Consider the following 27,988-nt stretch of genomic DNA (forward strand, 5'->3'; position numbering starts at 1 on the left):
CGTGACAATAGAACTTGGAAAGGCTAGATTCATACTGAGCTCCTTAACTGACCCTGGATTTATGAAATCTTTCCATTGTTGGTAAGAAGCTTAGAGGTTGGCATGACATGAAATTAGAATTTGTCTGTAAGTGAAACATTGTTGAAGAGTGGATCAGAAAGGAGGTGTGACCCACAAACAATGGTGACTGGTGCCTGCCACTGGGCGCTATTCATCCTGCTGAAAGACATCCTTTTGTTTATGCTTCAGGCTCCCGAAGTCAAATTCTACTCCTGTCATTCGTCTGTAGATGTCCTTGATGTCATCGCATGTTGACTCAAAGTAGGTGGTAGCATCATAGGACTGCGATACAAAGATCTGGATAAAGAGATCAAAGTATATTATGAGCTAACAAATGCTACAGAATTTGGTATGTATAAAATCACAAGAGTATAATCCACCCATTAATGTGCACATATTGAAATAAAATGTACACATGAAATACTTATTCAGATCTAGGTTGGGTACATTGTAAACATGATTGCTTCTTGTTAAGAAAAGTAGTCCATTTGTATTGCTGGTAAATAAGCTAGTTACAAGTGTTCTTTATTCTTCTGGCTAAAATCAGTGTGATTTAAAGAGTCCGTTTTCCACAGTAGAATGACTGGATGAATCCATCATTAAATGAACATTAAAAACTTTGTTTACCTGACAATATTTCATTTTAAAATTTATATTGTATGCAAGTTCTACAGCATGTGGTCGAGAAGCTACCCGAACTACATATGACATTTGCTTGACTAGCAGTCTAGATGCCAGAGAGCCTGCCAAGAGGAGAAATGATGAGTGGTTTGCTGAGGTGAACGGAAAAGGGCATACTGGTGCTGCAGTGACCACTATGGAAGCCTGGGGGACCAGCAGATATGGCATTTTTCAGCACAGGCTGACAAGTCATATTACAACGGAAACATATGGGAGCACATGCATTAACTCATTCCACATGGGGAGAGGGATCAGGTAACACATATTATTAAAAAAGCTTGTTAGTGCATTATGATAGTCTCAGAAGGTTTCAGGTATTAGCCTTTACTCTTTGAGGAAGTGAATATGACATAATATGGCTGTCCATTTCAAAATCTCATATATTGACAGTATGTAGCCAATCTCTGGAATGCCATCCCAGCTAAAGTCAAAAATGAGAAAACCCACCTCTAGGAGCTCTATATAAAAAAAACTGGTTATGTAGCTGTACATCTCCCAGGTAATTACACCACTCACAAATAATTAAATTCTCTGTACTCACAGCTGCTCTAATGCTAACTCCACCCACCTTTGTCATCATCATATGTGAATTTAATTACAGTCTTCCACCTTTTATACCTCACAAGCATCATATCTTGTAACAGCCTGTCCAAGTAATGTGAGCAATTATGTAACTGATTCATAAGAAAACATACTCATTAGCTTTGTAAACTTAACTACATACAGCATGTAATGATCTGTAACATTTCTATGTAAATGTCTTTATTGCCAAATACTTTTCCAGAAATACTGATCTAGCATTATTTTCTGTCTCTCTTAAGAACTAATGTTTGTTGTAATGCAAATAGTTTCAGCTTTTGTCTGTGTAAACTATAGTGTTCTATGATTGTATTGCTATTTTATTGGGGCTATTCTCCCAGACCCTCCACTAAAAATAGGTCTAGTCATCCAGCTGGACTTCCCAGGTAAACAAATGTAAAATAAATAAATGAGCAACTATTGTATCTCTTGAGGCTTCTGCTAGGAAGAGGAAACCACTTTTTAAGTTGATAATACACCATATTTTTAATGTATTGATAGTGTTCCTTTTCTGTGTGTGTCTGCTTTTGGGAATGTTATACTTAGTTTTGTGTTGTACTGAAATCTTTACTTTTCTTACCGCTCATGTTTTGGACATTCCAATCCATGTAGACAGAGATGTTTGTCTTAGCAATCATGACAGTGTTTCCAAGTCCTGTAAAAATACGCTTAATGAAACAAAATTAATTCTAGTGGTGTTCATTGAACATCCATTCTTCTATTGTGAGCTTGTATCAGCCTTCATAGGTTCCTAGTCATATACTAGGGGGCCCGCCTTGTAGTTCTGGCACATCACAATGGTCACCATTTTCATAAAGAGAGTATGCCCCAAGAAAAGGAGAATCATGCTCCTTAGCTCCCCAAAGCCAATGTCACGGAGGTGACTCAGAAAGAGTAATGTGGGTTCCATCCTGTTTGGAAGACTGGATCAGCTCTTTGTCCTTGCACAAATATTGGAGAGATTATGTTAGTTTGCCAATATGTGAATTACTTAGGAGGAGATAAAAACAATGCTGAAATGATAATTGAGATTTGAGTTTTTGAATGGTTTGGTATTAAATTATAATATTATTTTTAAGTATGCTTTAAGATAAAATGCCTCTAAAAGTTCTAGGCATGTTCTGTATTACATTTAGTATTTTGCATATGAAAGATTCAAGTTGTTCTGACCATACCAGCACTAGGCCACCAAGGCAGTCGCCTAGGTCCCACTGTCTTGGTGGGGGCCACTAGCCAAGGAAGGGGCCCACTGGCTGAGGAGGGGGGGGGCTGCCACAAAGTTACATTTCTTCTTCAAGGATGTATGCAGAGTGTGTCTTAGTAACATCTGTGCTAGTTAGGGTTGACAGATTAGTTAATTTAGTCAGGCTCAAGTTCAAATCCTGTACCTTAGCTACAGGAGATAAGAGGCTGAATCTCCTACAATAACTACCACACTATTCATTTCATTGTATTTTCAAGGAATTGTGATGTGTGTTACAGTACATGTTCAAGGAATTGTGATGTGAGCTTCAGTACATTTTCAAGGAATTGTGAGCATCAAGGGAAGAGAAGTTTATTGCTGCTCATGCTAAGTCTGTTTTCAGTGTAGAACAGTGTTGTTTATCAAATGGTCATTATTGTTTGTGCTAGAGCATTTGAAAGCAGTGTTAGTAGCACAATATATGGCATACTTGCTTTTGATGCAGACGCCTGTGGGTTCTACTCCCACACCATGATGGCTTGCTGATACTGTGTTGTAGTTTAAGGGTGGGGTGGGTTGCTACAGTCCTGAGTGTGTCCTCCTTTGGGTGAGATGACTTATAACTATGAACCTGTTGTCAGTTTGCCATCCAACAGGGACTGCTAAAGCTGAAACTCAAGCAATCTCCACCTCCCAACACAACCCAAATGACACATAGCCCACAAACTCAGTGTGCCACTCAACCACAGTCCTTAAGGCATAACAACGTACCCAACACTCTAGTCATAGATAACTCTATAGTCAGACACACTGATGTTCCACTCACCAGGCTAAACAAGGAGAAAGTTACTGTCAGCTGCCTGTCAGGTGCTAGGATCCACCACATAATGCACGCACTCAGGTCACTCCACAACAAGTACAAATATGACTCTGTCATTGTCCACATTGGTGTGAATGACCTGAGATGTACCTCCCTGGACTACATGAAAAGAGACATGGAGGAACTGTCCGATCTTGTAGCCCAGGCAGGTATGACCCTAGCCCTGAGTAACATCCTGCCATCACCCAGAACGATACCACAGTACAGGACAAAATGATTGACTTCAACAATTGGCTAAGCTTCTGGTGTCATTCTGAGGGGATCCAGTATCTGTCTGCCTGGGATGACATGATCGACAAACCACAATGCTTTGCCAGAGATGGCCTGCACCTGTCGCCCTTGGGATTCTGGATATTGTCTAAGGCTCTTGCCATCACTATAGTGCCTTTTTTAGGCAAGGTTCAAATGACAAATTCACCACCGTAACAGGTACAAGCAAGCAAAATCTGAGGGTAATGCTACTTAATGCTAGAAGTCTAAACCTCAAAATGCACTCACTTGAGGCACTCCTTAAAATGGAGAACATTGACATCTGTTCGGTGACAGAGACCTGGTTCAAAGCTCCAGAGAGCACCTCTGCATTATCAGGCTATAATTCATACCACACCTTTCGGCCACCTAACTTGGACTGAAACACTAAAGGCGGAGGCGTGTCCATATTCATTAAGGATATCCACACCTCCAGGCTAGTTGCTCAGCATAATGCATCCAACATTATCCAAGTGCAACTAACTCTGGGCAAGATCTCAATCCAAATTGTAGCTTGCTACAGATCCCCCACCATGTCCCAGGATTCCTGCTCCTCATTTCTTGATAGACTGGAAAATATTAGGGTACAGCCTAACACCATAATAATGGGCGATTTCAACTACCCCACCATTAACTGGGAAAACTACTCATGTACCAACTCTTGTGCTCAATGTTTTCTGGAATTCATAAATTCCAACACTTTGAATCAAGTTATCCACACCCCCACCAGGGGCAGCAATATGCTAGACCTGGTCATTACCAACATGGGCAACCGGTGTTCCACACCAGAGGTCAGTTCCTCGTTGGTCAGATCCGACCACAAGCTAATCACCCTAGACATCCACATCCCACCCCCCATTAGGGAAACCTCCGTAAAAAATTTCTCCAAAGCCAACTTCACGCTTAAGACAGAAGTGGCAAACTTCACAACAACCAATGGACAATAGAGGTACAACTGCTGAATCCTATACAAATGCACTTTATAAGCACTTACACGAGTGCATGGATCGTGCAATCCCTAACATAACCAAGATGCTATCCTCCAAAAAAAGGAAGCCAATCTGGTGGTCCCCTATGATAAACAAACTCTACAACAGAAGAAAGAAGCTGTTCCAAAAAAGAGTAACATCCCATAATTGGAGGAACTCCATGGTCAGCCTCAGTAAGATGCTGAGATCCCTCATAAAATCCTCCAAAGCTAGTTACAAAAACAAATTCACCACTGATTCTAAAGACAACCACAAAGCATTCTATAGCTATGTCAAGAATCTCAATGGCAACACTCAGATCTGCTCTGAGTTACAGCACAATGGTACTAAATATACAAAACCAACTGATATTTCCAACATCCTGGCAGACAGGTTCAGTGCTAACTTTACCCCTCTCTCATCCCCTAAAGGGCCTATCTCTATACTGGAAGAATGCAAAGTTCCTGTAATCACGGCTGCACAGGTAAAAAAAACACACTCTCCAAAGCCAAGAATACAGCATCCATGGGACCTGACAACATCCCAGGCTGCGTTCTACATGAACTACAGAACGAACTGGAACCCCACCTAAGTACCATGTTCATTCATAGCCTCACCTCAGGCTTTGTGCCCATTGAATGGTGCACAGCAACGGTTATCCCACTCTCCAAAGGGGGAGCCACCATGGACCCCGGGAAATACTGCCCCATTAGCCTGACGAGCCCGGTCTGCAAGGCTATAGAACGTATCATCATGGAACTTATAAACAATGACACTGGTGATCTCCAAACTCTGGACCCTACCCAGTTCGAGTTTGTAAAAGGCAGATCATGTCTCCTAAACCTGATAGACATATTTGAGGCGGTCACCAAAGCTGTAGATGAGGGTAAGGTGGTTCACACAGCCTATCTAGATCTTGCCAAGGCTTTTGACACCATCCCCCACTTTGGAATTATAGATGAACTCACTAAACTAGGTATAAATCCCTATGTCACAAGATGGGTTGCCAACGGGCTTACTAACAGAACCCACACTGTGAAAGTAGCAGACTCTAAATCCAAGTTCAGACCAGTGACAAGTGGAGTACCACAAGGTTCAATCCTAGGTCCGCTCCTGTTTGGTATCTACTACTCTGAAGTACAGGCTAACACAGAAGGTCTTTGGCTAACAAAGTTCGCAGATGACTGCAAACCAGGAGCCATAATCAAAACTCCTAACGATGTGGACATCCTACAAAAGGGCCTCACTGAGACAGATACCTGGTGTCAAAGCCATGACCTCAAGTTCAATGCCAAAAAGTGCATTGTCATCCCTTTTGGTAAAAACCCTGTACCCATAGGCGGCAGTCTACTTAACACCGAAAGTATGATAAGAGACCTTGGGACACAGGTGGACAGTAGTCTCTCTTTTGATAATCACATCACCACAGTAGTCAGGAAATCCTTTAATGTGGCACACCTCATCACAAAAGGTTTCTCGTCCAGAAAAAAAGAGGTCATTGCTCCCCTCTACTCATCACTCATTAGACCCATTATAGAGCACAACGCCTCTTTTGGTATGTACCTCATAAAACATCTACAACAACTGGAAAGGCCGCAGAAATACCTCACAAAGAGGATTACTGGTCTCAAACAGATGCCTTACACAGGCCGTCTCAAAAAACTCCACTTTCCTCTGTCGCATATCGCCTACTCAGAGGTGATCTCTGCCTAACATACAAAGCTATGTCAAACCCAGAGCTGTTGGACATGCTCCACTTAAAGAAATCCCAATCCCTCCAAGCTACACACTCTAGGGACCTAAACCTTGTCACCAAAATAAACAGAACATGCTGGAGGGATAGATTCCTGTCCCAGAGACTTCCCATACTCTGGAACAAGCTACCTATCTGTATCAAACAAAGATTCTCATTAGCACTCTTCAAGAAAAATCTTGATGATTGGATGGGAGATAGGAAATTCACGTCGGGGATCACTTCTGTGGCTCTGCTTGACAGGGGCAAAGGAAAATAATTTTCTTAGGTGGCAAAAGCCAAGGTACTGTTTAGCTAGGCTTATATAGGCCCTAGGGTCAATAACCTAGTACCTACCTATGAAGCTATTCCGTATTGCAATATAAGCAGCTTATCATTTTTTTAATGTAGCACAGGCAATTTATTCTTCAAGGGCAGCAGGCAGTGAATTTGCAGATGAAACACTGAAATATAAAATTGTTTGCTAGTAGCAGCTGCTTCATTAGATACAAATCCCTTTAATATTGAATTATTCAGATAACTTTTACTTCTGCAGAGATTGTGCATATTGTCTGATACTGGTGGATTGTAATGACTGAAGTCTGAGGAATCTTTTATGGTCGAAATGTTCTGAAATGGGCAGTTTTGTCATTATCGGGTCATACATTTTGTTTCATTGCTTACTGGAAAAATGTTCAAAACTACAAACTTAAAACATGCTAATAAGTGGTGCTGTATTATACAAAAATTTTAATTAAATGCAATCAGGAAGATGAATCAAAGAAGACATGCGTGTTTGCATGGTTCTAAATGTGTGGAAGGGGCCTGTGGTTTGAAAACAGCCCAAAGGTAAACTTAATCCACCACTGGCCAGATGCATTTTCTTTGAATGTGGGTTTCAATGTCATTTCAATGACTGTGAGTTTCAAGGGCAGAGAAGTTTACTGTTAATGCTAAGTCTGTTTTTATTGTGAGACTTTTTTGTTTTGTTTACCCAATATCTCATGGTGTTTGTGCTATAAAATTTGGAATAAAATTTTTAAATTAAAAATCTAAATATCTGTAACCATTGTAGAAGTAAGAAAAAAACAAAATAGCATGCACACTGACAGGTTTGAATAGTTTTTATGGTAAGGAAAAATAACTAAGTAATGGGACACTGGAATGGCTGGGGGGGGGCTGCTCCTGGGAGGGGGGCTATGGGGGTTGCTGGGGGCCCAATCCATTATTCTGCCCAGGCGCCCATTTGGCCATGATCCAGTACTGGTCCCAACTGGCTCACTAATTATTTAGCGTGCATTTTAAGATGTGTATGTTCAATTGTTCTCTTTGATCTCAGGAAGAGATTCTACAAGCTTTGAATTTGCATCTGATATTTTAATAATTTTTTCTTCTTTTTCACCATATGTGGTTTCTCATTTTATTTTTATTTTTATATTTATTGTTCAAGAGGTGTCTGCTCTGATTTTATTCATTCAATGGTCTGCATGTCTTTGCATACACAGAACATAGGAACATAGGAGTAATACTAGGTAAGCCATCATGGTGACTATAAGATGACTAGCAAAATAGACCTTTACAAGACAAAATTAAAAGTTCTTATCAAGCATGTAGTACTACCAAATCGAGCAGTTTCTTCCATTATAAGCCCAGTATAAATTTGTGTCTACTCATAAATTCATCAACACTAGCCTTAAAGGTAACCAAACTAGTAGTTTGTTTGACCTGTAGTGGCAACTTATGCCATAGGCTGGGAATATACTGCTTAGGAACCTATCCCTTGAGTCTTGTTTATATTTTGGTGTAGATTTATCACCTGTACTGGTGGCTGTAAAGGCACTGGTTTTGTAAAGAAACAGGAGTTCAAATAGGATTGGGTTTTTCATGGCTTGAAAAGCTAGACACAGATAGGAACAGCTGGTGGCTTCTGATTATAAAGAAAGTCATGCTAATCTACTGGGATGGTGGAAGGATTTTTATTATTGGTTATAAATTTTTGTAACCTTTCCAGTTGAGTAATATGTTTGGATTTGTGCATACCAAATTGGGCATTGTGTTTAATGATGGGTCTGATAAGGGAATAATATAGGAGTAGGATAAATTCTTTAGCTCTTGAAAATATTCCTTTGTTAACTAACTATACCAGATAGAAAGATTTCCTAACAATGGTGGAAACATAATGAATGAGAGAAATAGTGGGCCACCTAAGTAGTCAGGTGTCATGTGACCACCTCTGTCTGAAAAGGAGTACCATTTATAACATATGAGGTGGGAATAGCTGTTTTGTCAAGCGTACTATGCTGCAGTTTTTTTGCATTTAACTTTTGACCATTTTTAATGCACTGTTATACACTGAAAGAGTGTACCAGCAACTTTCACAGCCTAGGATCTGTTGTATAGCCAATCTGAAGTCCATCTAACAAAACAGGGATTTAAATTAAGTTTGTCTAATTGTTCAGTATGTCCAGTGTGGGGAATAGTATCAAAAGACGTGGCCAGGTCAGGATAATCAGTGTGAGCAGAGTGACCACTGTCCACTGTCCACTGCAATCTTTTCAAACAAGCTTACTAGGTTCAGGAGGCAGGACCTATCCATTCTAAAACCAAACTGAATAGGGTCTAGTTCAGTGAAGTTGTCTATGTCTGCATAAAGGAGTTCTGCTATGATAAGGTCTATGGCTTTTCTGGTGTGGCTGATGGGCCTCTAGGGGAGACACCTTGGCTGTTCTCCAGGCATCAGGCACAAACCCCGTACTAACCTGAGGTTGAATAATTTGAGTAGTGATTAGATAGTGCATTCTTGGCACTGATAAGAATGCAACCTGGTATCTTAATTGGTCCCATGGACATATTATTTTTAGCCTTTGACAGGGATTCTAAAACTTGTTCCAAGGTGATTTCAGGAATAGCAGGGACTTTAATGTGGGTAGATGGAGTAAAGCTTCCATATATTTGTCTGGTAAAATATTGGCAATATCCTTGGGATTAGATTGTGTTATATTATTATGGATGAGATGAGAGCATTGTTTGACAGGTTTTCTTAATTTTCTGACATAGCTGAAGAAAGATTTGTAGTTCCCTTTGGTGCCTATGCCAACCTTAAGTTCGTATTCTGCTTTACATTTTTTAATAGTGCTCTAAAGTTCCTTGCTAGTATGCTTCAGTGTGGTCTTGGCTGTTATTTTCCTTCTTTTGTTATACAAATTTACTTCTACAGGAGCTCTACCAGAGAGGTTTATTCCTTAATGTACTGGTAAAAGTCTGAGGTGAATATGACAACCCTTTTAGATGAGTCTGTTTGCAAGGGATTTGTGGGTATTTGCATGTATTTTCTACAAGCTGAAGTAGGTTTGCCCTGGAGAGGTCCCCAAGAATGGTTTCATTTGTTGATTGGGTAGTACAACTACACCTACAAGAGAAAATGACCAATCCGTGGTCAGATTAAGCCAGGGTTGATGATAACTGGGGTGGGGTACAGGCAGGGACTAGGTTGGTAAGGACCCACCAGGTCAAAGATGTTAGAGCCTTTAGTGGGTAGTTTGACAATTTACTTCAGTGCATTGGTATTAACAGTCTAGAAAATGCTGAACATAACTATTTTTAGACATGTAAGAGTGCCAGTCTATGCTTGGGTAATTGAAATTCCTAGCAAGAAAGTATGTGGTTTAATATTTAAGGCCTTAATGGTGTTAAGGTAATTTTTATGATCTTTGGGTGACATTGATGGGGATCTGTTACTAGCAATGACATAATAGATGTGTTAAGGGTGATTTGGATCTCCAGAAGCACCACATTAGATTCCTGGATAGTTTGATGTGAGGTAATGGTGTTTCTAACAGCTACAGTTATCCATTGGTCTGAAGGTTTGATAGGCACTGAACCCCAATATGGAGGGAGTGCTGTCATTGCACTGAAACCATGTCTTAGTAACCACACAGATATGAATGATTTCGAGTTGCAGGGGAGAATCAAGTTCTGGCACCTTTCTCTTTAGGCCGCTAGCACTGAGTAGTGCCACCTTGATGCTGTCCGAATTTGAGTTTGAATCCGTTATGTAGGAATATCCAGTAGGGGGATTCTGCCTATAAAAGGCACTAAGGGGCAGCAAACGTTTTAGCCGGTATATGGAAGCCCTGGTATGAGAGGTATAAACCATCCTTGCCAAAATAGGAAGTCTTTTTTACTATTTCCTCCCAGACTGACACATACTGAATCCCTTTAGAATAACTCCAGTTCTGTAGCCAATTGTTAAATCCAGTTATGTTGTCTTAGTATTTAGGCATCATTCTTGGTGAAGGCAAGAAACTACTCAGGGCTAGTGTCTTTCCTGCCTGTAACACATGCATAGTAAGTTTAATCATTCTCTCTCTGTGTCCCAGTGTATGGCATTCCTCTGGTTATTCACTTTTATATGGGCCACCATTAGGTCATAGTCCATTATGTCTGGCTTAAGAGTCCTTGCAATAACAGATCTTAGCATCAGACAAGTAGCTCACAGTCACCCTGCCCTTTTCTAGTCTGGTGAGTGTGGCATCTGTATGCCTAACTATCAGAATCACCTGTAAACAAACATTTCCTTGTGTAGAAGCACATTTTTTGGGCCTTATGGGCTTAAGCCTGATTGCTGATGACTGTTGGGTGAGCTGAGTGGAGTTGCAGAATATGTCGGTGTTGAAGTAGTAGTGCATCGTGTGCTGGAGGCTGGGATATTTCTTTGTGTTTTTTGGGAGGTTCTGGCATTTTTTGTTCTTTACAACCTCAGAATAAGCTATGGGCTTTGTAGTGTGATGTGATTGATGTGGTGTTGTGGAAGTATGGTGCTTACCAATAGTGAAACGTTTGCTTCTATGTTTCTTAAATATTTATATCTGTTGCAAGTTGTACTATCAGTCGGTAGCAACAGTGAACATTCAGTAAGCATAAGGTAGACTGCTGAGTCATGTTGTTACAGGGTGCAGGACTGGGGCTCGTGTGGTATTGGGGGTTGGAGTGAGACTGCTATAGTAGGCCCTAAAGGTTTAAGGATGAAGTATTTGGGGTGATAGAAGTTAGCTAATCTATCAGCACTTATTGAAAAGACAGAATCTGCCTGTTGGTATTCCTGGCTATTACTAGTGCTGGGCAGTTTCACACAACTAGGAATTAATGGATAAGGCTTATGACCATGTACCAGATATGTCTTTTGGTGGTGCTGCATTATTATGTTGCTTAAATCACTGCTGTGTGTTATTAAGTCTCCTGCAGATCAAGAACTGAGTCTGCATTATTTTTATTAAGTGAAATGCACTCAAGATGTGCACACAGTGTCATGTCTTTCATCCATCCCTGTTCATGATTTTCATGTACAAGCTATCAATACACAGTCAAGGCTTATACAGAGCATTCAGTCTGGAGATTTCAGAGTTGCATCTTTGGTTTTCAGACTTTGTTGTCTAATTGACATCCAATGACTGTGATTTCTTGTCATACACTGGAGTGTTTCACTGCTGAATGTAAAGCAGTTCAGATGAAATCAGCACTTCTAAATTGGAAGTCTTCAGGAAAAGAGTAGCTTGCTGTCTCAGGAAAGGGATCAGCATCAACCTGCAGTGGAAGAGTTTCAGTAACTTGGGTTCTTGTTAATGAGTGAAGGTCAAAGGGCTTGATAAACAAGTTACATTTGCATCAGCCAGCCCCTTTTAAAAGATTATACTACCTTGAAGTCTCGATTCCCATCCTTCTCCCTGGAGAGACACACCCACCTTCCCCACACCAGGTCCAATAGACACCTGAGCTGCCAATCAAATTCAAGTCTCTGTGGTCATAGTCAGGGCTTAATGTCTGTGTGTCAGTGGAGCTGGCAAAGGGGAATGGAAGCTTGACCAATGGATGTATGCAACGGTGAAAGTTCCACATGATTTGTCCTGGAAAATGATGGTTAAGCAAGAACTGAGTTACAGGTAAATCTCTCACTTTACTAGATAGTCTATATACCCTCTATCATTTAAGGCCAAAAGCCATGAGTCGTAATTGAAAGGATGAGCTCATAGATAACAAGCAATGAAAATGATATTCCTTTGCAGGGTTAGAGTGAAGAGATTGGGAGTTTGGGAGGATCTCGGCCTCTGCTTCTCTGTGCTGATATGAGTCATTTCAGCTGGTTTGTATGACATGCTCCTTGGATCCTTCAGCAGGATGTGTACAAGTATCTACTCACTAGGAGGAGGCCCTGGGGCAGACCTAGGAAATACTGAAGCTGTGGAGCATCTGGGGGTTTCATAGGATTAGCTGGGGACTATTGCCAAGAATAAGGATGTCTGGTCTGCCCTGCTGAACTTGCTGTCATTGTGACCTTCACTAGAAAAATCAGTTTGGAAAGAGATGGATAGATGGATGCTATTGCCAGAAATCAAAATGCAGTTACTTTACTACGGCAGGTTCTGAACATAGTGTTTCTTGCACACAACAAACAAGGACTTCTCCATTCTCTGCTTTTATTAGATAAACAGGGGTTACAAAATCTACAATTCCCTGAAACAGAAGTATCATATTTCATGACTGCATGTTCGTTTGAAGCAGAAATATTTCTGTTGAAGATGAAATAATGCTTCTCTGTACATCTGACTGTTTAAAGGGTACAAATCACTGGTTCCAAAATCATAAGGTAGAGCATGTGGGAAGTACAAATAGCATGGAAAAAATAGCCTATAGGGGTTATCATGTACATCTGAAAATAACATTTTAAAGGATAGAACTAAACATTGAGGTCATCTTCTTACCTGACTTTTTACTCCATCATCCATGGGAATGTATTGATCTGAGATGGTGATGAACCTTTGAAAATAAAATCACAAATATAAATGGACATGGATTAAACCACTCATTGAATGAGAACCCAGGATGTAATGCCAATTCTTGCAGTTTTGTGAAACTATATGCCACAGTGTTCAATATTTCATAAACGTAAAACTAGTCTTTAATGGTTCAGATTTATTTACCTGCACTGGCTCATGATTCCAAACCTCCATCAGATGTGGTTGTTCCTTTAACCTGAGAGTTAGGTACTACAGAAATACTATTGATTATTCTTTCCTCCCGGGTTAATTTCTGCTATCTGGATACATCTGTTTGACCCTTCCTTAATGTACTGGCTCATATCGTACTTCTAAAGTATACACCCATTTTCTGTATCATAGATGTTGTGTTGTTTTTGTAAATTTTTCCATAAATGTTTTGACAATGTAAACTGCTTCTTGAAATAAATGTAGTATATTCTTGCATCTCTAAATCCATCCATCCTCAACCCCTTTTCCCATTTTGTATGTGGTGTTGGGGAGTTACTTCAACAGTGACAATCACACTGTTGGGTGGCTAACCCTGGCTGTTCTTACATATCACACACTCACATGCACACTCATACCTATGGCCAATTTAGAGTGTCCAGTCTACCTGCTTCATGTCTTTGGTATGTCGGAGGAAACTGGAGCACCTGGAGGAAACCCATGCAAACACAAGATGGCATTCCTACATCTATAAATATATTTGTTTTTTTAGCATATCCTTGTATCTATAAATATGTTTTGTTCATTTCTTATGTGATCCAGTTCACTCAGGCTGTGCCTGCAAATGGTCTATTGAGATCAGTGTATTACACCAGTAAACAAATATAAATAAATAAATGATGTAACAAGGTCATAGCTAAAAATGGGCCTTGGGGCCATCTAGCTGCTTTAAATGAGTAAATAAATTATCCTAATGTTAAGGTCATCAGTCAGATGTTTCTGCTGTGGTAAGGCCTGCAAACACAGACTAATCTATCAGATGATGAAGTAGGGGAGGGTCCAGACCGCAGGACGGAATCTGTTTGGGTGTGAATGGACGTTTTGCATCTAGGCAAAGAATATACATAATTTCTGTTTTCTTCTTTTTTTGTTAGCTCATATTTGCAGATATCATGGGCATTGCATGTGCTACCTAGCTGTTTCTGAAATAGTCCAAAGTTTAAATTCGAGGTTTACACATTTACTTGTTTTCCTGGGCCATGATACTAAAGTCATATGATAAGCTCTAACATCCAATAAATAGTGTATATCAAACACCTGCATGTCTGTAGCCAAAGCAAGCCTTATATGCCTAAAGCATGGGCATGTGAGCATGCTTTTGTGTCTGTGTCTGTACGGGGATACTCGAGACAAATAGTAGTGGCAACCTGTGGTTACAGAACTAGTTTTGTTATGCGTCATCTTCTGTTTCTTTGTTTTTTCTCCACTATCACTCAAATAAGAAAGTTGAATGTGGTTTACAGTATAACTATTCATTTGCTGAGTGCAGGAACGTAAACTTAAACAAATGAAGGTTCTGTCTTAAAAGAAATGTATCTGATGCAAAATGAACAAATTCTTTCTTAATAAACAAAAGTAGACAGTCTCAAAACAGACTGAGAATTCAGCACAGTGGTTGCATGTGACATTCCTAGATGGAAAAGACCATCAAGAAATAAAAAAAAATCTGCTCAGCTTGCTATAACATCCTTATATCGAAATATTACAACTCTGAATTCCTGATCCTTCACATGGAACATTGCACCTCTTTGATGCTTTAGATAGTGAAACCTTTACTACTTATCTAGGGACTCTTTTCTTGTCACTTCTGGTTTGTAACAAAGTAGTCTTTTACATTTTTAATTTACATGCTTTCATGACATCTTGTACCTATGTCAATAGGCAACACCCATTTGAAAAAGGGAGGTCTGTGTATTGTGGTGCAATAGCTAGCAAACTCACCTTTGGTGCAGAAGGCTGTGGGTTCTATTCTCACAGCAGGAGGCTGGATTGCTGACACTGTTTGCAACATAAGGGGGGTGCTGTACGTCTACATGTGTTGTCCTTCAGATGAGACATTGAACCTAATGTCTTACTGTCCAATATGTGGTAAATTTATGTGTTGTCAAGTATCCTAATTATTACTGCATGTGAATCTCTCTCTTACTATTCCTCTAATTCTGTGTTATGTTATGTCTTGCACTGAGACCAAGCAATGAAATTTTGTTCAGCTGGCACTGCTAGGTACATCTGATCAACAATAAAGTTTACTTTGACTTTTGACTTGCTTGATTTGAAACTTCTAAAACAAACCTCCTGCACGAGAGCAATTGCATGGCTCCAACCAAGTAATCCAAAACCAAAACGTATGAGCCAGCAAACTGTGACCTGAAAAAACGTTATTGTTAAAAAGTCATGAAAAAACAAGAAATAGCCAAACTGGTTTCGGCCGGACAAAAGCACAGCCTTCCTCAGTGTAAAGTAAAATGATCAATTGTTGCTGTTTAAATACACCCATCTGAAAGATCATTGGTTCATTCTAAAATTGTTCATTTAGACCAGGTGGAAATAATCCACCCAATTTAACAATCCACTTCTTTTCTTTGGAATTTAGAATAGAGTGCCAACCTGTTTTGTTAAGTTTGTTACCGTTGATAACATCAATAACCATAAAAGAAAATTTGGCAGTTTTATGTACCAGATAATGTTTGTATAAGGTATTGTTAACTTTTTTGTTTTTGATATTGCTGACATGTTCAGAGATTCTTAGTCTAAGGGGACGTGAAGTTTGTCCAACATAAAAAGATCCGCAAGTGCAGGTAGCCAAATAGACCAACCAGTCACTACTGCAGTTAGCAAAAAAGTTCAGATCATAAACAGTAGCACAATTCTTACTGGTAAATTGTTTGGATTTACTTACTTTGTCACAGTTGGTGCAATGGCCACATGGAAAACAACCGGTCAAAGGTTCACCAGTCAAAGTGGTCTGTAGTGTCTGCGACTGACTGTCATGGGAATGTTTATAATGATTAAAGCAAGAACCTAAGTTTTTCCCTTTACGAAATGAGAAAAGACATCTTTCTGGTATGATGCTAGCCAATTCATGATCACATTGTAATATGTTCCAATGCCTATGTATACTGTGGATTAAAGTATCCGAGTTCCTAGCATAAGTGGTTACAAATCTAATGGGTTGTGATTCAGTAGTATTATGTTCTTTGTAGCATAGTAAGTCATCCCTGTTTAGTGTATTAACCTAATTGCTGGCTTGCAGAACATGCCCCATCCTATATCCCCTGGATCTGAACCTGTTTGTAAGATCCTGTCTCTGTTCCTGGAAAGAAGACTCATGGGAACAAATGCACTTTATTCTTATAAATTGGGATTTAGGAATGTTCCTAGCAATGTGTGGTGGATGAAAGCTGGAAGCATGGAGGACGGTGTTATATTCGGGGTACTTCCTAAATACCTCAGTACTTAGTGGATGATCAGGTAACCTATTGATCAATGCATCTAGAAAAGTAATGGTACTGGCATGATAATGTACTGTGAACTGGAGACCCCATTCATTGTCATTCAAATAGGAAATTAAATCAGACAATTGATGAACCTCTCCCCTCCATACCATCCAGCAATTGTCCAAATAATGTTTCCAGATATCAATATACTCAAGAAAAATATTGTTATGGCTGTTGTAAATGATGTACTTTTCGACGTAGGCCATGAATAAGTCAGCATAGATCGGGGCAAATGATGCTCCCATCGCTGTGCCTTTTGTTTGCCAATAGCAAATATTTTGATAGAAGAAGACGTTATTTGTGAGGACATGTTCTGCAAGACCAACAAGAAATTGGTTAAATTCAGGCTGGTATAAGCCAGCCACCTCAAGCCAATAAGCCAGTGCCTCCAAACCTGCTTGATGAGGAATATTGGTATTTAAAGCACTTACATCAAGTGTGCACATTAACCAACCTGGTTCTAATTGTGTGTCTGAAATGATTTGTAAGAAATTGGTGGTATCTTGCAACCGTGATCGAACTAGGGATAACAAAGGCTTGAGATGTTTGATAAGATATAATGACAATGGTTCAGTGATGCAGCCCTTACCTGATACAATGGGTCTACCAGGTGGATTTACTGGGTCCTTGTGTATCTTAGGTAAAAAATAGATGTATTGATTGGCTGAATCTTGGATCATGAGCTGATGTATCACATAGGTGGTAATAATGCCTTCATCCCTGGCAGTAGACAAAAAGTCATCAATCTGTTTTTTAAACCTAAAGGTTGGATTGATCGACATTTCAAAATAATATTTCTTGTCAGAAAGTTGTCTTTTGGCCTCATTATCATAGTTAGACCAATTTAAGACTACTACTGCCCCACCTTTGTCAGCAGAAATGATGACTGTGTCCCTGTTACTCTGGAGTTCCATGATTGCTTGTTTCTCAGCCAATGTGATGCTATTAGATTTGTAGCGTGAATCAAATCCAGGAAAATGTAGATCTTTGAGAATGCTATTCTGGAATTGATGTACAATAGGGTGCATAGGAGGACAAAACCGTGATTTATGATACATAATTTTTTCTTGACTAGAATAGTTGTCCCTATCACCAAAATACAACTTAAGATTCAAAATTCTACAAAAGGACATAACATCTTGTGCCAATACATCCTCAGATACCATAAAACCTGGTATAACTGTAAGACCTTTATTGAGAACAGACAGATAAACTGGTGACAAAACAAAGTCTGATAGATTTAAAACATTCAGATTTATTTTTGCAATGCTAGTTTCAATAAGCTTTGTATGCGGCTGATTTTTCTTATGTTTTCACCCCCCTCGTTGGTATCTAGACCTAAAGGAATAGAAACTGGCATTCTTTTGGGGGATGGTGAACCTGATATTTCCTGTAAATCACTATCAGTGCAGGATGAAGGGTCATCAGTAGATGAGCCAGTGTCCGGTGTACGTTTCCTAAGTATGGACCTCGGTCTTTTCCTTTTGGGAGTTCTTGTTGGATATGGTGTGAATCTAACGTGTTTATTACGATTACTGAAGGGATTGGCACTTTGGTAATCAGATTGATCCCTTTGAAATTTCTTGATTTTTCTAATCTTAAATTGTTCTTCTAGGTTGTTTAAGTCTGTTGCCACTGTGTTCAACTGTTTGTTGAAGAAAGTTTCCCCTTCAAATGGTTATACTTCACTAACTAGCTTCATGACTGCACCGATTTCCCGGTCTGTCACACGATCGTGAAACTTTGCTAAAGCATCAACAAAAGACATAGTGGCCTGTTGCTGTATAGCTGCCCATTGGTTATTGAGTTCCTTATCAGCTTCACACACATGGGGTTGTATTCGAACTCTGAGTCCTCTTGGTGTAATACCTTTGGCTAAATAAGCCTTAAATAGTTTAGAGTGCCAAACATTAGATCTAAGAGATCTAAGATGTTTGTGTAACTGATCAAAGGCTATTCCACAAGTGGACTCGGGACCTAAAGGGTCACCAGTATTCACATTATGTGTGCATGAGCCCAAACCAAAGGCTCCAAGGTCCTCTCTATCAGCTGATAGACCAGAAACGAAACTCAGTAGATCCATCCCAGTATAGATACAAAGAATCAACAGAAATGCTGGAAATATAGATGAAAATATAAATATTTAACTGATGGTTCAATAAAACTGACAATAATAGCCCCAGTCCAAAATTGGAGATACTATGTCAATACAAATGAACCTTGTGGATTCAATTATGAAGTAAAGAGACAATAGTAGCCATAAAAACGTTGATGACCAACTTGTTATTAATACTCACAAGGCTACGTCCCTTTGTTAAGTCTGGGATGGAAACAGCTGTGTCGTATAATGCAATACCTGAACCATTTGATTGAATGAGCCAAATTTGGGCAGAAGCCAAGCTCAAAACTTTCAACCAACTGTAGAAAGGACCTAAGTACAATGAATGTTGGAAAAGAATAATCAATGGAAAAAATAGGCCACAAATAAAGGAACTACAATATACTGAATGACCCCAGGGGTATCGGTGTAGTAAAAGAAGCCAGTATAGTAGTACATATGGAAAACCCTCAACAAATGATTAGAGTCCCAAAAGGAGATATAAAAAAACAAAATTCTTAGAAGTCATGAAAGACTTAAATCATATGTCGACATGTGTATTGTCAACTGTCAATGCATATATCCAATGAGATGGATTGTCCAGCGTAAATTTATGCGACAGGTGGGTTATGCTAAGTTCTACACCTGATGATACTTCACTAGATCTACTAGACCCTAAAAAACAAAATACTGCTGAAAATGAGGGAAAAGAGACATTAATAGTACTAATACAACCTTGTTCCATCTAATCAAATGATCAGATGTTATACATGAAAGGATCCCCAACATATATGATACTATAGATGTGACTGGCTAGAGAGTGGAATATATAAATATATTCTAATGTTCGCTGGTATCCTGTCTGTACAGATGATATAGTCATGGGCAAAATAAAAAAGCAATTCCCTAGAACATGTCACTACTCTTCATATATGAAAAAATAATAATTATGAGCCATAAAAATGGATCAAACAACATGTATGCCACAAAGTCAGACTGACTAATAAGTCAAAATAGAAAATTAGGAACTCACTGGTAAATATTGTATCAAATAACCAAACTGAAAATACAAGGTTAATAATATCCTGCCTGAATGAGACACAATACAATAGAAAATCATAAATTGTCCATCATTGTTCCTGCATAGTCCAATATTAAATGAAAATTCAGTAGTAAAAAGTCAGCGGACACTAATCGCAACCAAGGATGTACCATTCCCCTGTGCCACCTGAAAACATTTGCGACCTGATATTGTCCAAAAACCGAACCCTCAGACAGCTGAAATATAGAAAATGGCCAATTGGTTAAAGCTGGCTGCCTCCTTGTTCAGAAAACCAACACGAGCTGTCTCCACATAACGGACGGCTTACAAAACACGCCAAAAGTCCAGATGGATATGAAAAAAAGGGGAAATAAACATACCTTGATTATTTGAGTTGCAATTGTTCGCATGTGATTGGTGCTTGTAAAACAAACTGCATGAACATGCCGGCTGAGAATAGATCCAAAAAGAATTGCAGCTTCCGGAGAAAACAATAGCTGGTCCAAAAATACTAGGTATTAAGCCAAAAAAGGATGAACAATGCCTTCAAGCCCTTGTATGTCTGTACAGCAGCATGTAATGATGCAGAAAAGATGCTAAAAAGCTACTGGTGCATTCAGACTGCCATGTGGAAAAAAATATATTATAATCCAAAAGGATGTTTCCAACAAAATAGTTGAATGGTCAGTCCAACGATCCAGGTTGGGTCAAAAATGATTCCACCAAAGATAAAACAAATGAACCAACGAAAAATATAAATAAATAGTTGACTGCAGAGACAATCTTACAGTCAGTATCAGGTTCAAAGGCCCTCAGCAGGATGTGGAAAGGAGTGCAACTTCTAAATCAAACCTCCTGCACGAGAGCAATTGCACGGCTCCAACCAAGTAATCCAAAAACAAAACGTATGAGCCAGCAAACTGTGACCTGAAAAAACTTTATTGTTAAAAAGTCATGAAAAAACAACAAATAACCAAACTGGTTTTGGCTGGACAAAAGCACAGCCTTCCTCAGTGTAAAATTAAAATGATCAATTGTTGCTGTTTAAATACACCCATCTGAAAGATCATTGGTTCTTACCTAGAATCAAAGCATTATTGGTAGCTAGTTAGTTAGCTTGATATATATTGGTGTTGTAAGCACCTTCCCCTTGTTCACATCATGGTTCTCTGTTCCCCCTTCTCTACAAGTAAGATTTATTTATGTCATCTACTCATATTATTCCCTTTAGAGCCATGAAGTCAATGTGGTCGGTATGTAATCCTCTTTCATTCTATAATGGTGTGCTCAAAATTCTCCAGCTGTAACTACAGTACTTATTTTTAATTACTGCTACAACAGTTAAGTATTTTTGTAGAACTTCTTGAAGACTTTATCGTCTATTGAAGAAATTATGTTACCCAGTTTTCTGTAGTCAGAATACCTGGTTATCCAGAACCCGTTTCCTGATTTTATGTCCGAGAAAAATAGACCTAAAAGAAATGGACCCAATACAGAGTTCTTCTGAATACTAGTGGTAAAAAGAAGTTATGTCTTACCATAACATTCCATCTGTGTTGTTGATCTTCATCTATTCTTGATTGATGGGTTATGGTTCTGATTCTTGGAACCAATCCAGCCATTATATAGCTTGCACCAGCCAAAAAACTCTTGAGCTAATAGTCTACCCTCAAAGCCCCTCTCTACATTACCTCAGATTGAGTTTGCAAAATTATAGAACAATGGAATGAAATTAATTCCAAATGAGAAAGCCATGTCCAAGAAAAAACCTATGAGGAAGCCATGTCTAAGGAAAAACCTAACAGAAGACCCAGGACAACAGATTGCTCCACCAAGAATCCACAGGAGGGGGGAGGAGGGTGGGACACCAAGAATAGATGAAGATTGGCAACACAGATGGAAATGTTATGGTAAGACATAATCTCTTTATCTGATGTCAGTCTTCATCTATTCTTGACTGGTGGGACAGAGTCCCCAACTACTTTAGATCCTGGGTGACAATATGGAAGGATATTCCTAAGAACCATAGAATCAAAGGCAGCTCTTTCCCTTGAGAACAGATCCAATTTGTAATGAGTAGTAAAGGTATGAGGAGTAGCCCATGTTGCTGCTGTGCATATTTCACTCATGGAAGCTTTAGAATGGAAGACAGCTAAAGTAGCCATAGATCAAGTGGAATGTGTCCTCACCGGCATTGGATGTTTTAGGTTCTTTTTGTTATAAATGAAGAAAATACAATCTCTTAACCATTTTGACAAGTTAACCTTAGAGACAGATTTCCCTAAGGTTGCACTAGAGAATGAGACAAATTGTTCTGATCTCCTAATTTCTTTAGTTCTTTTGAGACAGAAAATTGTCTGTGAACATCTAACAGGTGTAAGCAATGTTCACTTTTATTAGAAAATTTTGGAAAGAAGACAAGTAAGTCTATAATCTGATTAATGTTGGACTCTTGAGACCACCTTTGGAACAAAGGATGGATTTGTCCTGAGTATAAGTCTATCCTTATGGAAAATTAAGTAAGGGGGTTTTGAACATAAGGCTTGCAATTTGGAAACCTGTCTAGCGGAGGTGATAGCTATAAGTAAAAGCATTTTCCAAGAGAGGAACTTCAAGTCACAAGTAGCTGCTGGTTCAAAGGCGGAAGCAACTAGTAACTGCAAAACAGTAGTTAGGTCCCATGGTGGTAGAGGGTCCTTAAATGGGGGCTTTAAATGGATAGTTCCCTTGAGGAAGACCTTACAAAGTGTGGCAGATTAAGGGAAGATCTCTAAAGCCATTATGAAAGTTTGAGATGGCTGCTAGAATGACCTTAACAGTAGAAGCAGAAGCTCCCTACCAAAAGAATGGCCAAAAATTCTAAAACTTTTTGCACTGTGGCTGAATAGGAATTAAGGCCATTGTTGCAAGCCCAGATTGAAAATCTTTTCCATTTACTGAGGTAGATATTCCTGGTGGATGGTTTATGGGATGCCAGGAAATTTTTTGTACTGGGGATGGAATATCATTATGCCTGGCGACTAACAGAATTGGAGGAACCAAGCAGTTGGCTAGAGACTTAGAAGATTGGGATGCACCAGTCCCTGAGGGTGAGACAGAAGGTCTGGAACTCGGTCCAGAATCCATGGATGGTGAACTAGATGAGGCCATAGAAAGGGAAACCACATTTGTTGAGGCCAGAAGGGTGCAAAGAGGATTACTTTGCTTCTCAATCTGGCTGCTTTCTTGAGGAAAATAGGGATCAGAGGGAAGGGGGGAAGGCATATAGGAGACCCAAGGGCCAATTGAGGAGAAGAGCATCTCTCAGGACTCTCCTTGAGGGGGGATTAGGGCAAAATAGCTTCTGCACTTGTTGTTTTGGGGTGATGCAAAAAGGTCGCAGAAAAGCTGGCCCTAGCGATGAAAGATCTTCTTCACTATCTTGGAATTGAGAGACCACTTGTGAGGCAGTAGAATGCATCTGCTTAGTTTGTCTGCTATCATGTTTGAAATCCCTGGGATGTGCATTGCTATCAGAAAGCAGTTGAAGGCAATAGCCCATTGCCACACTTGGAGGAGTTCTCAATACTGGGGATAGGATTTGACTCCCCCTTGCTTACTGATGTAATCTGCTTAGTTTGTCTGCTATCATGTCTGAAATCCCTGGGATGTGCATTGCTATCAGAAAGCAGTTGAAGGCAATAGCTCATTGCCACACTTGGAGGAGTTCTCAATACTGGGGATAGGATTTGACTCTCCCTTGCTTACTGATGTAACAGACTACGGACATATTGTCTGACTGAATGGTAATCATTCCCTTTCACTTTAAAATATTTTAATTATTTTTGTAAATCATTTAATTATACATGAAAAGCAAAATAGAAAAAATATTTTGATTGCATTTGTATGATAGGAATAATCCATTAAATTGTTTACAATGGAAATGTTTAACTATAATAAAAGGAGAATACAAATATAACACAAGAAAGAACAATATAACATCAAAACCTAATAAAAAACTATTTACAATGATGTCTATACAAAACAAGTAATACTTTTTACATTGTTGTGAAAAGGTCTTATAGTAATGTGTATTCATATCATTCTTCTCCAATATTTCCATTGCTGTCTGCCAGTTATTGAAGTAATTGGTAATTCTGATGTTTTTTGTCTTTAGAGTGGAAATTTCCATTCATCCTACTGTCAAAGCAAGTTTTTTAAATTCCTTGAATGATGGAGGAATTGCATTTTTCCAATTAATAGTGATAATCTTACCAGCAATAGCAAGTAAAGGCCAAAGAATTGAAGATCTTTCTTTAGGAACACATTTGGGTATAGGAGAGTTAAAAAAAACTAGAGATTTTGTTAATGAAATTTGTCATTAAAAACAATCTGAAAAAAAAATATGCAGTACTCTTTAAAATATATACAGTTATAGAAAACATGTTGCCAGTTAGCTTTTAATTTTATTTCACATCTCCAACACATGTCTTCATTTGCAAACATTAAGGCAAGCTTATGTGGAGTAAGAAAGCTCCTATGTAAAAATAATCCAAATAAATGCAATTGAAGTGATACTGTAGTGCGTTTTGAGGATTTGAGAATATATTCTTTATCTTCTTCTATTAGTAGATGGCAATTTATTGATACAAAGTAATTCCAATATGATTTTTATATGATACATTTTTGTTTTTTAACAACTTTGTAAATATTTGATAAATAGCTGTTACCTTGGAAGGGTTGATTAATAATAAGTATAATGTATTCAATAAATGTAGGTCTATTCTGTCTGACAGACATTTGCATTAGTTCATCTATTTTATTTACAATATGTTTTCTTAGAGATTGTAGGGACAACCACATATTTTTATCTATATTAAATTTATTCATTATTTGATTAACAGAAAGGACCTTGTCCTGATCCAATAATTATTTTCAATATAATAGTTTCTCTCATTTTAATATGTTCATCCTATCAATTTGCAATGTCTCCAGTTTATTGGATGTAAATGCTATAGGGAAAAATGTGAAGAGCCAAGAGTTAATGCTAGAATCTTTAGTGACAATTTTTTTTATTTGATATTGTAAAGTTTATATAATTAGATGGAATTATAATGGCTTTGTTTTCTAATATACAGTCTTTAAGCATCCAATATAATGGATTGTATAATATAGATAAACATTCCTGTATTTGGTTTTGTATAGTTTCTAGCCAAATGTGTTCATGTAATTGTTTCCATTTAGAAGTGTAAGAAGGATTTAACCATAGTGTTTTTAACTATAGAAGAAAGTATGTAAATCTCTATATCTGGTAACTTTATTCTCACATCCTCCCAGTTCATTAAGTGATTATTTAATGCTATTCGAGGTTTGTTTGGATACCATAGAAAATTTTAAATTATTTTGTTATATTTCTGTATAACCTGTTTGGGGGAAGAAATAACCTGTATGAGGTATAATAACTTGGGGAAAATATTAATTTGATCAGATATAACCTATCTTCCATTGTAAATGGGTATTTATTCCAATTATTCATCATTAATTCTATCTTATCAAATATTAAATTGTAATTAAACAAGCTTAAATCCTGTAAATCATCTGATAAGTGGATGCCCAGATACTGAAGTCTGCCATCTATTACAACATATTTAGTGATTTTTTTATTTATATGATTTCATTTACTATTTGTAAGTAAATTTTTTGTTTTATTTTCATTGAACTGTAGCCCAGAGATGTTTTGAAATATATATATTGAATTAAATAAGACTTGTAGGAATGATTAGGATCAAATAATGTCGTAAGTATGTCGTCTGCAAACATCTGAAGTTTTAAGTTTAGTGTTCTAGCAATTTCTATACCTTTAATTTTAGTGTTTAATCTGATGCTGTTTGCAAAAGGTTCTATCAAAAGTGCAAATAACAGAGGTGATAAGGGGTAGCCTTGTTTAGTTCCTTTCATAGTACTAACAGGTCCTGCTCTATGGGATCCTAATTTGACATAGGCTCGGATATTTTCATAAACATATTTTATCAGAGCAGAGAAAACCATCGGAAAGTTATACTCCTCCAAAACTAAAAATAGATAGTTCCAATTTACAGAATCAAATGCACTGTCTATATCTAGAGAGACTATAGTCATATCTATATCTCAGAGTTTATTATGATCAATTAATGTCATTATTCTTTTAATATTATCATAGGTATTTCTTCCTTTTATAAATCCTGTTTGATCTTCATGTATTAGTAAAGGAAGAAAGTGTTGGATTCCATTTTAATAAAACATTTTATAATCTATGTTTAGTAATGTTTTGGGTCTATAAGATGTACAAAGTCTTTCATCTTTGTCTCGTTTTATTATTGGGGATAGTAATGAATATTTCCAAGATGGGGGTATAATTATGTCTTCTTTAACTGTAGTGTATACTTTTAAAAGTAGGGATAAAGATTGTCTTGTCAATAATTTATACATTTCAGGTAATATATTATCAGGTTCAGGAGCTTTGTTTGTTTTAAGCTTACTAATTTGTGATTTAAGTTCTGTCATAGGTCGGTTAAGATTTTTCTTGTGTTAATCTAGTACATATATTTTTATTAAGAAAATGTTTAATCTTATCTACTGAGGAGATTGTGGGATTTGTAGAATTAAGTATGTTATAATGGAGTCTAAAGGCTTCTAACATGTTATTTAAATCAGTAATTTTAGTCTTAGTATGGGGATTATACATTTCTTTTATTTGCTTAGATTTAATGATTTTTTTAGTTCTGTTTGCTAATTGTCTTTGATTAGCAGGATTCATAGAATATGCATTTAATTACATTTTTTTCTAGATTAATCATAGCTTTATGATAAAGTATCTCAGAGTATTTATTATCAGTTTGAACCAATTCTTGTATTAAATCAGAATTTCTTTTTTGTATTTCCAATTTGAGTTTATCCACTTTATTTTGTAGGTCTATCATGTCTTTATTCCATGTTTTCCTTTTATTAATATACCATGATAGTACCCTATCAAAGATATATACTTTTAGGGAGTCCCAAATGTACATTTCTGATATATCTTTAGTTGTATTCATTTCAAGAAAAGTTTTTATTTCATTTTTATAGAATTCTTTAAAGTCAGCTAAATTTGTTATATATGATGGTATTCTAGTAATGGGTATTGATTATAAAGGATCAAGTTCCACTTCAAATATTAAAGTGTTGTTTGATAAGGGGCAGGTTATAATGTTAAACCCTTCTAATTTTGTTATTAAGTCATTTGATATGTATACTCTATCTATTCTAGATTTAGTTTTGTGCCTATGTGAATAAAAGGTAAAGAATAATGAATTGGGATCAGCAAATGTATTGATATCTTTAATAATTGCTGTGCCTATAAATTTCCTTAGAGCTCTAAGATTTTTTTCTTTTACATTTTGTGTCAGTATCTTGTTCATCTGTAATACAATTATAATCTCCCGCCAATGTTAAACTACCTTTTGCAAGGTGAATTATTTCCTCAAAATGTTGGTTTACTGTTTTAATTCCAACTCCCGGAATCCAGTGTATAGTTGCTAGTGTATAAATTTTCCTATTTATTTCAATTGATACCAAAAAAAAATATTCCTGAATAATCATGATAAGTATTTATTATTTTAGGAGCAAGCAATGCATTTTTAATAATACAGCTACCCCTCTCCTTTTCTATTTAAATTGGGAGCTTACCAATAAAGTATAAGTATTGGAGTTTAATTTGTTCCTGTCTTCATCTAAAAGGTGCGTTTCTTGAAGAAATACCAAATGAGGATTATGTAAATTTATGTATTTGAACAAACCTTTCCTTTTAATACTATTATTTAAACCGCTGACATTAATGGACAAACATTTCATATTTTTAATATAGATCTAGGGTTATGTAAAGGTATACTTGCATAACTTCTGAAAATTTAAACGTTATTGGAGAAGATATCACATTATGATATACTAATAGGATAAATACAGTATATTTGTAAAAGGCACCAACTTTTCAAAAAACATAAGACTTCCAAGTTTAAAACTTTTATGAATAAATCCAACATTCAACAGAACGAGGTTATAATACCTCTTGCCTGAATAGTTTAACTGCACAAGCAAACTCTCTATCACTGTTATGTACATCTAAGAGCTCACTACCTAATTGCTCCTGTAAATGTGTTAAGTTTGTTAAAAATGTTTTAAAATTCAGCATATGTCAAGGTATA

General features: G+C 37.6%; 1 protein-coding gene across 1 annotated transcript in view; it reads right to left on the reverse strand.

Annotated features, from left to right (window-relative positions):
• Positions 1–207: 207 nt before the first annotated feature.
• The window catches only part of LOC122807582 (rab GDP dissociation inhibitor beta-like), a 461,207-nt gene continuing 433,426 nt past the window's right edge, over positions 208–27,988 (reverse strand). Inside the window, exons 10-11 of the mRNA XM_044078496.1 lie at positions 13,091–13,145; positions 208–357 (exon numbers count right to left, since the gene is read on the reverse strand). Coding sequence (XP_043934431.1) covers positions 208–357; positions 13,091–13,145 — 205 coding nt within the window. The remainder of the gene's footprint in view (positions 358–13,090; positions 13,146–27,988) is intronic.

This window comes from Protopterus annectens, chromosome 7.part1 (genome assembly GCF_019279795.1).
Source record: "Protopterus annectens isolate FY-2018-M chromosome 7.part1, PAN1.0, whole genome shotgun sequence".
Lineage (NCBI taxonomy): Eukaryota > Metazoa > Chordata > Ceratodontiformes > Protopteridae > Protopterus > Protopterus annectens.